Source organism: Bos taurus, chromosome 22 (assembly GCF_002263795.3).
Source record: "Bos taurus isolate L1 Dominette 01449 registration number 42190680 breed Hereford chromosome 22, ARS-UCD2.0, whole genome shotgun sequence".
NCBI classification, from domain to species: domain Eukaryota; kingdom Metazoa; phylum Chordata; class Mammalia; order Artiodactyla; family Bovidae; genus Bos; species Bos taurus.
In genome coordinates this window covers 43,864,615-43,878,256 of record NC_037349.1, presented here as the reverse complement: position 1 = coordinate 43,878,256, position 13,642 = coordinate 43,864,615, and the positions used below count along the sequence as shown (strand labels likewise).

The 13,642-nt window shown below is 36.0% G+C and overlaps 1 protein-coding gene and 1 non-coding gene across 2 annotated transcripts in view; both read left to right on the top strand.

The window, feature by feature from the left end:
* The window catches only part of APPL1 (adaptor protein, phosphotyrosine interacting with PH domain and leucine zipper 1), a 30,824-nt gene that overhangs the window by 4,472 nt on the left and 12,710 nt on the right, over positions 1 to 13,642 (top strand). The window contains exons 2-10 of the mRNA NM_001099003.1: positions 3,342 to 3,440; positions 4,642 to 4,701; positions 5,218 to 5,289; positions 6,211 to 6,298; positions 7,835 to 7,876; positions 8,451 to 8,509; positions 11,618 to 11,764; positions 12,655 to 12,737; positions 13,458 to 13,616. Of these exons, the coding sequence (NP_001092473.1) occupies positions 3,342 to 3,440; positions 4,642 to 4,701; positions 5,218 to 5,289; positions 6,211 to 6,298; positions 7,835 to 7,876; positions 8,451 to 8,509; positions 11,618 to 11,764; positions 12,655 to 12,737; positions 13,458 to 13,616 (809 nt within the window). The remainder of the gene's footprint in view (positions 1 to 3,341; positions 3,441 to 4,641; positions 4,702 to 5,217; positions 5,290 to 6,210; positions 6,299 to 7,834; positions 7,877 to 8,450; positions 8,510 to 11,617; positions 11,765 to 12,654; positions 12,738 to 13,457; positions 13,617 to 13,642) is intronic.
* Positions 1,218 to 1,290, top strand: TRNAE-UUC (transfer RNA glutamic acid (anticodon UUC)). Its single transcript has one exon. It is a non-coding gene; the product is annotated as a tRNA-Glu (tRNA).

Genomic DNA, 13,642 nt, shown 5'->3' with positions numbered 1-13,642 from the left:
CAATGTCATTTTACAGGATTTATCTAGCATAGAGTCTAAGAAGATGATAATAGAAAGGAGGAAAACTTTTAAAGCTCCTGATATAGATGTATTTTTTAGATTATTTAATCGTAATCAAATGTGGCCTGCCAACTGCTATATAAAATAGAACTTGGAAGTTGTGAAGGACTACCCTGAATTATAGTTATTATTTTTAGTTTTGTTGTGTGCGCTAAGTTGCTTCAGTCATCTCCAACTCTTTACGACCCTATGGACTGTAGCCTGCCAGGCTTCTCTGTGCATGGATTCTCCAGGCAAGAATTCTAGAGTCGGCTGCCATGCCACCTAGGGGTTCTTACCGACACAGGGATCAAACTTTGGTCTCTTATGTCTCCTACATTGGCAGGCGGGTTCTTTACCACTTAGCACCACCTGGGAAGCCCCTCTTTTTAGTTTTACTTTACAGTAACTAAGTATTAAAATAGAGGTATATTTGCAAGTCCAAATCCAGATAATTGAACAAAAACATTTTTAGGTTTATCTTGCTCAAATTGTACCATTCTGCAAAAGATATCATTTGTTGAAGTAGGAAATCTGAAGCCTATACTAGATACCTTATCCATGTTTACATATTGTTTTTAAGTCAGAAACTTTCTATTTAGTAAGAACAGATATGATCTTTAAAAAATAATTGATTTTATGTGTAGATAAATATCAATGATTCATCCAAGCTAGAACTGGGAAGACAAACTCCAGTCCCAAATGAAGGCTTTTCTCTTTGGCATAATGTGAAATACTCATAGATTATGAGGCGTACTTTTTTTGATTCACGTTTTGGTATCTCTTATATTGAGATGCCTCTTATACTTGATGTTGTTTTCCTTGTAAATTGCCTGCAAATGTACACACTTGGTTATTTCTCCCAGTGACATGGCTGCACCAAGTGCAACTTTTCAGTGTTCAGCCAACAAATCAATTTAACAACCACTTGAAGGATTATCAGTCTTGTTTTTTGTCTGAAAATATTTCTTTGACAGCTGGTAAAATGAAGCAAGTGTTGCCATCAAAACTTGCTGACTGGATATCAATAGTTTGAAAGAAAATACTGGAGATAAAAGTGGAGCGCTTCTAAGAAATATTTGTCACCTGCTTGTGGCACAGAATAATACTGGATGTGAAACCATGGCTAGTGATGACTCTTATGTCAAAAAAATACAAGAGTTGAAATTATAGGGACTTCCCTGGTGGTCCAGTGGTTAAGACTCTGTACTTTCAATGCAGGGAGCGCAGGTTCAGTTCCTGGTCAGGGAAAAAACATGCAGCATGGTGCAGCCAAAAACAAAAAAGTTGAAATTTTAGAGTTGTATTAATTTAGGCAATTTGTGTTTTCTTTTTTTTGTGTTTATATGAGTTATATATAAAATTCTGCCAAAGATCTGTTCCCATGAATATAAAGTAAAAACTTCAAAACATAAGAAAATCTCAATTCATAGCTTAATTGCCAGCATTATTTTGTTTGTTATACACGCATGCTTAGTTGCTCAGTCATGTCCACCCCATGGACTGTGGCCCATCGGGCTTCTCTGTCCATGGAGCTCTCCGGGCAAGAATACTGGCGTAGGTTGCCATTTCCTACTTCAGGGGATCTTCGCGACCTGGGGATCGAACCTGGGTCTCCTGCATTGAAGGCGGGTTCTTTACTGTCTGAGCCACCATAAAGCTGGTGCAGCTCATAGTGGATGTCAGCATAGATTCTATGAAATGGTACCATATTGATTGCATTTGTGTAAGCTGCTAACTTTAAACAGTCATTATACAATTTTGAACTTGATATTATGAACTTAAAAACACAGGGACACTGTTTCAACCCTGTTTGAGGCTAAGAACATCTTTTTAAGTTTACTACATGTTTTTGCATAATGTTTTATTCCTTGAATTAGAATGATCATTTTTGAAGATAAAAAGAAAAACCTAAGTGGCAGATTCTTCTTCAGAATGGAACTACCTAAACAAGATTTCATGACGTTTTCTTTTTTACATATTAAAATAACGCTTGGGGAATAGGAGTAGGGCACTAGAGCTAAAAAAAAAAAATTCTGTTAGATTTAAATCTCTGAGGCATACTTTGGTTTCTTTTCAGAGCGTATAAGTTTTTTTCATTTTTAAATCTCTGGGGCATTGGGAAGTACAGGACTGAGATAAACTGGATTCATATACTGGCATGATTTTGTGCTGCCTTTTTTTTTTAATCATAGTATCTTAGCTGCTGTTTCTGAAAATAGGAAGCTAAGGAAGAAGTTGATTTTTAAGAATCAATTTCTAAGGCTAAGGTTTAAATTAGCTAATTGTACAATAAAAGTAGACCCTGATGCTGGGAAAGATTGAAGGCAGGAGGAGAAGGGGACGACAGAGGATCAGATGGTTGGATGGTATCACCAACTGCATGGACATGAGTTTGGGCAAGTTCCGGAAGTTGGTGATAGACAGGAAAGCCTGGCGTGCTGCAGTCCATGGGGTCGCAAAGTGTTGAACAGGACTGAGCGACTGAACTGACTGACAATAAAAGTACAAAGTTGCTTTTTAGATTTTAAGATGTAATTAACTCAATAATTGTTGAAATTTAATTCTTCGCCTGCCTATGGGATATAAAAAAGTGATCATAGTTTACCTTAATATGCTGTTTCCTTATCTCTAACAGTCTTAACATTTACTGACTGACAAGTTTTTACTCTGAAAGTGCAGGTAATTTTTACATGCCCATGCTCATTGTGCAAAAAAAAAAAAAAAAAAAGAAAAGCCTAACAATATAGAAATGTATAAAGAAGAAGAAAAAGTAACCCCAAAGTCTGCACTCAGAAAAAATCTTGTTAGCATTTTATAGGCCATGTTGGGGATGGAAAGGGGCACTGTGGTGTGATTTTGGATTGCAGTGGGGAGGGGTTTGATATCAGTAGAACTAGAAGAGACTGGAAAAAGAGAAATAATCATACTAAATTATCCTGAGAAGAGATATTTAAAATATTTATACATGCAGTAATGTTAATTTACTCTTATCTGAGTCTGTAGATTTAGTCTTAGTTTAATTGCAGACTTTCTAATTCATAAAAATATACCTTTGTTGCTCCTTCTGAGGTTTGTGTGACATAGTTGGAAAATCGCTCTGTTTTAATGAAGTAGAATTGAGAATAAAGAACTCTGACATCTTGGCATTTCTATCAAAAGAGAGAAAATAGATTAAAACTCAGAACTGTTAAAGAGTTCTAGTATCCTATGATTTTTCCTTCCTTTAGGGGGGAAAAAAAAAGATTTCCACTTGATTTATATAATGGTTAACACAAACTTACTGCTTTTATTTTATACAGACAAGGTCTTTACTGGGTGTATTTGAAGAAGATGCCACAGCTATTTCCAACTATATGAACCAGTTGTATCAGGCTATGCGTCGGATTTATGATGCACAGGTAAAGAACTAAAGGCTGACTCAGTGCATTTATAAAATGAATCTTTAAGCCCATGGGGACAGAAATAGTATGTCTCTTATTTACTGGTGTTTAGCCCTGTCTGTGTTGCAGAGTTGAATAGATGAATGAAGATTAAGTATTTTGTATTACAGAGCTCACATTTCCATTACTGGTGTATAGTTTGTAGCACTACAAAAGTGATGAATCATCTGCTCTTCTTCCCCAAACACAGTAAGGACTTTCTTAGCGAAACTCATTGATAGTGATCTTTGCCTAAGATTTGACTGAAAACCCCATATTGTCACCAGTATTTTCTCTAATCATGTTTTTAATCTTATGGGATACTTCCCCTTTTTGAGCAGAGGGCTTGAAAGTAGCTAGCCTCTATCTAGTTAGAAGGTAATAAAGATGAGATATAGCTCCCAGGTATCAGAAGATGAATTTTAAAAGGAGGCAACCAGATTTTTTAGTTGAACAGACAAAAGATTTGAGCCTGTGTTTAGGCACCTTAATTATAAACTTTAACAGCAACCTGGGTCCTATGATAAACTCTCTTTGGGATTAATTAAGAGCACCAGTTTCTTTTTTTTTCTCCTTAATTTCTCTTCTTTCTGAACTCAAATGTTCATTAGGTACTTTAAAGTTACTGTGATAGTTATTTATTTTGCTTAGTGATAGGTCTCTCAAGAATTTGATTTCTGACTACATAATGTGTAAAAGAAAAACTACATTTGTCATTATACTCATCACTGAAAAAAGTCTTTAAAAAAAAGTATTACCTTCATATGGCTGTGTTGCTGTACTATATGACTAGGTCGACCACATTTTGGTTGTATGTTATTAAATGCTTCATGGCTTATTATCAGCATGTAGAGAACAGGGATAATCAGTCAACACTGTAGACTGTCTTAAGATTTTGCTAAATAACCTTATATACAGCTTACTTCTAGCTTTAACTATTAGTTTTTATTAGCTGAAAAGAAAAAGCACACGTCTGAAACACTGCTAAATTCCTTGATGGTGTCTGTTCATGGTTTGAGTCTCCTTTTAAAGTGCTTTAGTTGTAGTTCCCTTTCCAGTGATTTAAGGGAACATGTTGTACAGTATTTAAGTGATGAATAAAAGTGGCGTAGGTATCTTCAATTAAAGTTTTTTCCTTTATCTGTACTATTGTGTTAATTTGAATGTTCATCTTTTCCAGAATGAATTAAGTGCAGCAACACACCTGACTTCAAAACTTTTAAAAGAATATGAAAAACAGGTACCGTATATGGAAGTTTTAAAAATATGATTTAAAATGTGTAGTGATACAGTATCTATATAGATAAACAGAATTTCTTTTCAGTAATTCTAAGCATTTTAGAACTCATAGAAGGTAATTTTGATACGCCATTGAAATTCTATTATGCACTTATGTCTAATTTTAATGACTTTATGTTAGAGACAGAGGTCATCTGATTTGCCTCTTTTTTCAAATGAAGAAACTGAGGCTTGCTCAAGGTTACACAGCTGGTTAGCAGAGGAACTGGAGCTGATTTTAAATCTCTGAATTCCTAGTGTGGTGTGCATTCCTGTATATCATGTTGATTGGTTACTTAGCAGACAATTAATGTGTACTAATTCTATGAATTACACTATTTTATAAAAATGGTGTTTTTAGAGCTTATTCAAAATTTGTGAAGTTTTCTGAAGTTATTTAAAAATGAAAATTATAATGCCACTCACAAAAGACATAGAGCATTGGACCTTTACTTCATCTCTGTTTCTCACTTTTCAGCGTTTTCCACTGGGGGGTGATGATGAAGTTATGAGTTCTACTTTGCAGCAATTTTCAAAAGTTATAGATGAGGTAAATGCTTACTTTATTTTGCTTGGATAAGTGATCTTATAATTAAGTTAGTCAAGTTGTTTAGCGTTTATTGGGAACTTTTATTATGATTTTTATGAGTAAATCTCAACTATAAAAGATTACTATTTAAAGAAGGACCTTGTTTCCAAATCTTGGTGACTGTCTTATAAAAATAACACTTTATATGTCTGATTAAAACAAATTGTTTTCAAGGAATAAGTGTGTAATTGTGCTCTCTTTACTCTCATGTAACATTCAGCCTTTCATTGTGTTGTTTGATGTAGGCAGGGAGAGAAGAGTTAAACTGTTAACTAATCACAGGACTGCCAGGGAATTCCCTGCCTGTTTTTTACTTGGGTTTTGTTTTAGTACTATATTTAGGAGTTCCTCATTCTAAAGAATACATGTTCCTTATCAGATATGTGACTGGTAAATATTTGCTGCTATTCTGTGGGTTGTTTTTTTGTGTTATTGATAGTATCCTTTGATGCATAAAAGTTAATTCTGATGAAGTCCAGTTTCTCTTTTCTTTGATTGCTTTGCTTGTGCTTTTGTGTCATATCTTAGTAACCATTGCTAAATCCAAGATTATCACATGTTTTCTTCTGAGAGTTTTAAATGGAATTTTTTTGACTGTCACAAAATTATGTGATGTTAGTGTTCCCTTATGTAAATGTTATCAACATCTTTTTTTTTTTTTTTTTAAACTATGCTTCCACTACAGAGCAAGTGAGATCTTAGTTCCCCAACCAGGTATCAAACCTGCGACCGACCCCTGTAGTGGAAGTGCAGACTCTAAACTGCTGGATGCCATAGAAGTCCCTGTATCAATACCTTCTTACTAGATTTTTTGTAATTTCCATAATGCTGGTTGATTGTCTCTTTTTAGTTATTTGGGTTTTTTGATCTTTCTTTTATCAGCTTAGCTCTTGTCACGCGGTACTTTCAACACAGCTTGCTGATGCCATGATGTTCCCCATTACCCAGTTTAAAGAAAGAGATCTGAAAGGTATTGAACTAAGCTTATGATTACTTTCATTAGCTGTCAGAAGATCACTGCTTATAAAATGTATATCACTGTACACCTTACCCATTTCTGACTGTAGCAAGTGTCACCTTTACTTCAGTTGTTAAACATTTATAGGGGCTCCTGATAGATGTTAAGCTGAGGAGTACTGATATGACTAAGATGCCACTTCCCTTGAAAAAGCTCAGAGAAGGAGATGGGTAAACATAATTATGGTACTCTGTCTCTTGTAATTTGGGATGAGCATGGTGCAGTGAAGGCTGGCTCAGAGGAGGGTATCAGGAAGGCTTCACCACAGATGTGACATGAGCATTGAACAATGAAGAATTTGCCAAGAGAAGAGAGTCATTGTTTGATGAGAGGGGCCAGAAAGCACAAAGTTACGGGTTGTAGAAATACATGGCTTGCTTTGAGAAATTCATAGTGGCTGCAGTGTTGGATGTGTTGAGGCATGGTGGGAGATACCTCTAGAAATAGATCAGATCATGCCAAAGATGCTGGACTTGAGCTTATAAGTAAAGAGAAGACAATGGAGGTCTTTAAGAAGTGGACCTATTCTAACTGTTTTTGGAGGATGGATTTGATGCTAGGAGAATGGACCCAGAAGCTGAGAGAGTGCAGTTAGATGTGACCAAGGCCTCTGCTGGGACAGTGGCATAGGAGATGAGCTATGTGGGTGGGTTGGAGTGATGGGAGGTATGGGGGCTGGCCCGTCTAACACCTCATGTCTCAGTAGCTTGTGGTGGGTTTTTTTTCCCCCCCATTGCATATTATCAGGTGATAAAATGAGAGCTTTATAGACTTAGATTTGCTTTCTTACAATTTACAATCTCAGACAGTCATACAGACTTATCTACACAATACATAGATAGAATAAAAATATTGAGCTAATGTATCAGTGATGATAAAGTATTTAATGATACATGGAATAAAGACAGATGTATTTTAGAGATGGAATTAAAATGTCTTGGTAATCTTCAAGAATAATTTTTTCCAAGATCAAGAAACAAGACCTCTTTTCTCAGTCTAAGGGGACTGAATATCAAAATCTTGTCAATAAAATGTTTCTCATTCAGTATTTGAACTTATTAGAGTCAATATCAGAAGATCAGTAAGTTGGATTCTGGTACTAAATCAGGATATTTGTATATTTGAGAATTTGCAGTAGTTTTAAAATTTATTTTTCTGTCATATTATAATTTGTGGCAAGTACAGTTTCTGGTGGTGTGCTGCTAAGTCACTTCAGTAGTGTCCGACTGTGTGAGCCCATAGACGGCAGCCCATTTTCCAGGCAAGAGTACTGGAGTGGGGTGCCATCCCCTTCTCCATTCTGGTGGTGTAACAGTTGCTAATGAAAGTAAATGTTCCCTAGGGCTAGTTGAAACACAGTAACTTTTTCACTTTAAACGTTGAAGTTTGAAATATTACTTGGAGTTTTAATTGTAGCTTAAATTTCTAAACATAATTTAAGATACTTCATAAATATGCTAAACTTAAATTATTCTTGAACTTTTCCAGAAATATTGACATTAAAGGAAGTGTTTCAGATTGCTAGTAATGGTAAGCTCTGATTACTTTGTACAGTTATTTCTTACAATGATGCAAATGATGCATTTCTTTATCAACACAAACCTGTAGCTAGATTTTATGTAATAATCGAAGAGAAATGAATCTAATTAAAAACTTAAGTGAATATTATTTAAATCTATTGTTATTTAAGTTGCACTGTTTGTCCTAGAAGAAAAATTTTAAAGGAAGTTAAATCTTGTGGTTTGTTACCATTATGGTACCTGAGAAGGTGGTATATATTTTTCCTTCCTTATTTTCCTGTATATTTCACATTTTCTTTAATGAGTATTTGCTGTTTTTGTACTAAAAATACTTTAAAAAAACTTTTAGTAGACTACTGTTTCCTTGAAATTAAATGTTTTTACCAATTTAATAAATAGAAACATACTTTAGGGTGTTTTTGTGTGGCTGTGAGGAACATAAGGGTTCATTGATCACATAGTAGAGAATTCTTATTTTGCTTCAGTATATCTGTTGAAAGATGCACATGTGAAACCCATTAGAGCACTTATAAGTTTTGCAAAGTATTATTGCATTGTTGTTAATAGTCATTTCTGTTTTCCAGATCATGATGCTGCAATTAACAGATATAGCAGATTGTCCAAAAAGAGAGAAAATGACAAGGTTTGGTACATATTCCTCCTTCAGTATCACAGTTAACGGGCTTCCCTGGTGGCTCAGTGGTTAAGAACCTGTGTGCCAGTGCAGGAGATGTGGGTTCAATCACTGGGTCAGAAAGATCCCCTGAAAAGGAAATGGCAACCTACTCTGTTATTCTTGCCTGGGAAATCCCATGGACAGAGGAGCCTGGTGGGCTACAGTCCATGGGGTCACAAAGAGTTAGACACAACTTAGTAACTAAATAACAACAACAAATCCTAATTAACAACTGTTTCATTAGATAGTCTACTTTTTCCGGTTTAAAAATGGTTGCCAACAGTAACTTCGTGCATTTTGCTGTATTACCCTTAGTTTATTCTTTCCTGCAGTTATTTTAGAGCCTTTCTGTTAACTGTTAGACACAACTGAAGTGACTTCGCAGTAGCAGTTAACTGTTAATTATCAGATAATTAATAGTTGCCTTTTTAAACAAAATGTTTTTCTGTTGATAGAATTTAATAAGTAAACATAACTATTCCAAAAGTATAATTGATGCCCAGGTGAAACATCGCCCCCTTTCTCTTTGTATTTTGATCACATTGCATTTGTTTTGTTACATATATGTATTCAAAAGTGTGTTCTGAGATACTGTGGTGGAAACCTTGAACTGTTACATACTTAACTGAATGAAATTCTGCCATGAGGACCTCCTCCTCTACAGAGAATGTGTATGTTACGTGTGGATGGATGGATGGATGGATGAGTAGGCCTCCACTAGGTATTTGTGAGTGAGGTCGTCTCTGTGCGCCTGGGAATTGTATCTGCAGCCGCACCTGCATCTGCTGGTGGGGGCACAGTGACCACTTGTGGGAGTCCACAGTTGTGTATGATTGACAGCGTAGCAGCCACTGTGACACAGAAAGGGGGTAGTTCTCTCACAAAATCAGTACACAGGCTTGCTTTCTTTGACTACTCAATTTGGTGCAGATATTAATAAAATATGTACATTTTAAGATCTACATTTGTTTGTTATTTTGACACAAAGAAGTAATTAAAGACTCTAAAGATGAATTTTATTTTACATTGCCTCTGGCTGTTACAGGCAATTTTTAAAAAATATTTCCACTAATTTACTTGAAAAATTTGTTGAGCACCTACTACATATTAGTGACTATGGGGAAACAGTGTGAACAGGCTCCACTTCTGTCTTCAGTGAGTGTATAATCCACACTTATTAAAGGCTTCCTGTGTGAAGCCAGAGGCAATGTAAAATAAAATTCATCCTCAGTCTTTAATTACTTCTTTGTGTCAAAATAACAAACAAATGTAGATCTTAAAATGTACATATTTTATTAATATCTGCACCAAATTGAGTAGTCAAAGAAAGCAAGCCTGTGTACTGATTTTGTGAGAGAACTACCCCCTTTCTGTGTCACAGTGGCTGCTACGCTGTCAATCATACACAACTGTGGATTCCCACAAGTGGTCACTGTGCCCCCACCAGCAGATGCAGGTGGCTAGAGCAGCTGCCAGAATACAGGGATCAACACGTAGTTAAGTGCAGTAAAGAAGTCTTAACAAGATGCTGGGAGAGCACAGACAGGGCAGCATATCTTTTGATTGGTAAGTTGGGAAAGGTTATACTTTCAGGAGGTGCCATTTGCACTGAAGATGAGCAGATATCAGTGGTTTGGGGTTATGGGAGAGGGCATTTCTGGAAGAAAAACAGCCTCTGCAGAAGCACATGGTAGAGCCTGGAGAGTGTAAAAGTAACGAGCACTGGCTCTGGAGTCACACTGCTTGGGGACTAATCTCAGCTCTGTGGCTTATTTGCCTGAGGGCATGCACTGGTTGGACTTCCCTGGTGGCTCAGACAGTAAAGCATCTGCCTACAATGCAGGAGACCCGGTTTCAAAATTTCTCTCTCAAAAAACTCAGTAGTGGTGAAGATGAAAGAGAATGCATACAGATTACCTGACTTCTAGCAATTATTATTATTTCTTGCAATAATTATGAGAATGGAAAGGTAATCATTTCAGTGCATCTGGAGTACAGGCTGTACTGGGAGGAAGTATGACTAAATGGCAAGAAAGTAGTTTGGGGCCAGGTTACTATGTTAATGACTGAAATATGTGTTATCTAGAGTAGGCAGCCACCAAAGGATTTTAAACGAATGAGTAACAGCATGCAATTGACTTAAAAAATACTAATGGAAATATGAAGGGGACAAAGCTAGAGGGAATCCAATGAAAAGGTACTGGAATAGTTTGCAAAGGTATTAGAAGAGCCTCAGATAAGGTTGCTATTGAAAGTGGAGAGGAAGGAATACTTTTCAGAGATACTTCGTAAGTAGAATTGACAAGACTTACGGTAGGAGGAGGAACGAAAAATGAGTCCTAAAATTCTTGGATGATGGGATGGATCCAGGAAAAATTAAGAGAGCTAAGTAGAGGAGCAAGTTTTATAGGGAGCATACTGTCTTCAGTTGTATACGTTTTTAGCACACACACACATAAAGAACCCCCCTGGAGATCTGCTTCGTCTGAAAACTGAGAGAATGAGGGGCAGGAGATAAAAGCTGGGGAGTCATTGGTGTATTGGAATATTCTTGGTACTTGATTTGGTATTCTAAGGAAAGCAGGAAAAGAGGAGACAGAATGTATTATGAAACAGGTGCTAAATGAGTATTTGTCATCTGAGTACAACAAGGGACATGGTTTAAGTGTGGGTGAAGGAAAACAAATATAAGAAAAGAGGCACAGTAGGGAGAGAACCAGAGAACTAGGAGGAGAATGGTATGCTGTGAACTCAAAAAGGTCAAAGATTAATGGCTAAGCTAAACCCAGACTGTTGTTTGCTTTTCCTCCAGGCTGTAGTTCAGTCACTATACCATTCTCAGTTATTTGCAGAATTCTGCTTTTAATGTGCTTTTTAAAAAGAAAATGGTTGATAGTAAAACAGGAAAACTATCTTATCCAATATTCTGCCGGATTTTTATCTCAGAAAATAAGAAAGCTATGTACAATTGCTGGCAATGCACTTTTTTCCTTGGATAGTCTCTTCCCCTTGGCCACCACTAAAGGTAACTTAAAATCAAATAAATAATTGTATTTTTAATCTTTTCACTCAAAGGTGAAGTATGAAGTAACAGAAGATGTCTACACTTCCAGAAAAAAACAACATCAGACCATGATGCATTACTTTTGTGCGTTAAATACTCTTCAGTACAAAAAGAAAATAGCATTGTTGGAACCTCTACTTGGGTATATGCAAGCTCAGGTGAATAATGTACTGTGTTTTGGTTTGTAACTGTCCTAAGAACTTTCTTTTAATTTTGATTTTTATGTTAAATGTAAAGATATTACAAACTAAGGTCAGAATACTCATTTTTGTCTGTTTTTAAAGCATTTTTAAAATGTCGTCAGTGTGCTAGCTTAAGGAAGTTAGAAGGGTTTTCTTTGCAAATGAAGATTTCAGATATTTTAGGGTAAATTAAACACACTTACCTTGGATTTAGACCTTGTCCATCTCAGCTGAGGACAGGGAACAGAAAGCTAAAGGAACTTCCGAGCTACTCCTATTGCTCAAGCTTCCAGTCACTCTTGTTTTATGATAAATCTGAAAGAGAATGGACATGCTTGAGTTTGTCTCATGTTCCTTGCATACCTCCTGAGTTAAACTGGATAAACTCCTAAGTATTCCAAGAGTGGTACATCAGGAAGGAGGCTAGAAAATTAAGTTTGAGTAACATAAGACAAAATGGCAGTGCCCTAAAAGGAAGAGTTTATGAAATTTGAATATTCCTTTGAAAATGAGTGCTTATTATTCCTCTGATATAAAACCTACTTACCTTTGTAGTAAACATGAAATAGTTTATCTGTGTGACTTACTTGAAATGTTTGAAAATACCTTTTCTGATTTTAAAAACTTACCATATGTATGTGTTACTGTATAAGAGGATGCATGGTGAAATTTAAGTGTAGTCTCTTCAGTGACTCTGCTCAGTAAAAATCACTGTAAACTGCAACCTATTTTTACACAAATGGGAATAGCGCTTTTTACTTACCTATGTATCTTGGCGATTGTGTATATGATTCACTCTAAGTATTTTGTTTGTGTGTGTGTGTTTCTGTTGTTAACCTTCCCACTCCCACACCCTGTTGCTCCAGATAAGTTTCTTTAAGATGGGTTCTGAAAATCTCAATGACCAACTGGAAGAATTCTTAACTAATATTGGAACAAGTGTACAGAAGTAAGTATTTTCTTCCTTAAAACTGAAAATGAAGTTATGAGAATAAGCTAACAGCTAAATACCATAATCTAAAAATATTTAGCACTTAATTTCAGATGGGCTGTTTTCCCTGCCATGGGAGTGTTTCTTGAGTGGCTTGTGGATGCTTCTTGGTTTTCTCACCATCTTTTCCACAGCATTTGAACTCTGAATTTCATAACAGTGTCAAATCGGATGGTATTCTTATTGATTTGAAACTATGTTTTGTGTCTGAATATAACAGGCACCTAATAGTAATTATCCATAAGTGAATTATCTTCACAGTTACCTGAATTGTAGAGTATGGATGGGAGATTATTAAATAAATCTTGCTTTTCCAAGCCATGAAAGTTTAAAGAGAGAAAAAGCAGTTCTAATCAGCTTCAAAATCCTAGCATTCATGTGGTTAAACTGTGATATGGAGAGAGATGAAAATGATTACTGTTTAAAGGCACAGGACAGAGCAGTTTGAAAATTCCTCCAAAGTGAGTCATTCGGTGTGGATTCACTAGCTTTGGAATTTGGTATTGTTTTCAAAATATCTAAAGTTTCAAAATGTAAAGCTGCTATAAGCATGCTACTTTAATCAGCCACGCTACTGCTGTTCTTTAGGAAAACATACAGAACAAATATACAGATAAATGAGATTGGTGAGGTGTTCTTTGTTGTGGTTGGTAGTAAATAATCTGTTCTCTCTGTTAGTGTTCGCAGGGAAATGGACAGTGATGTAGAGACCATGCAGCAGACAATAGAGGACTTGGAAGTAGCCAGTGACCCCTTATACGTGCCTGACCCAGATCCCACAAAATTTCCTGTTCATCGAAACTTAACCCGAAAGGCTGGGTACCTTAATGCTAGGAAGTAAGAAAACTATTGTTGTTTTCATA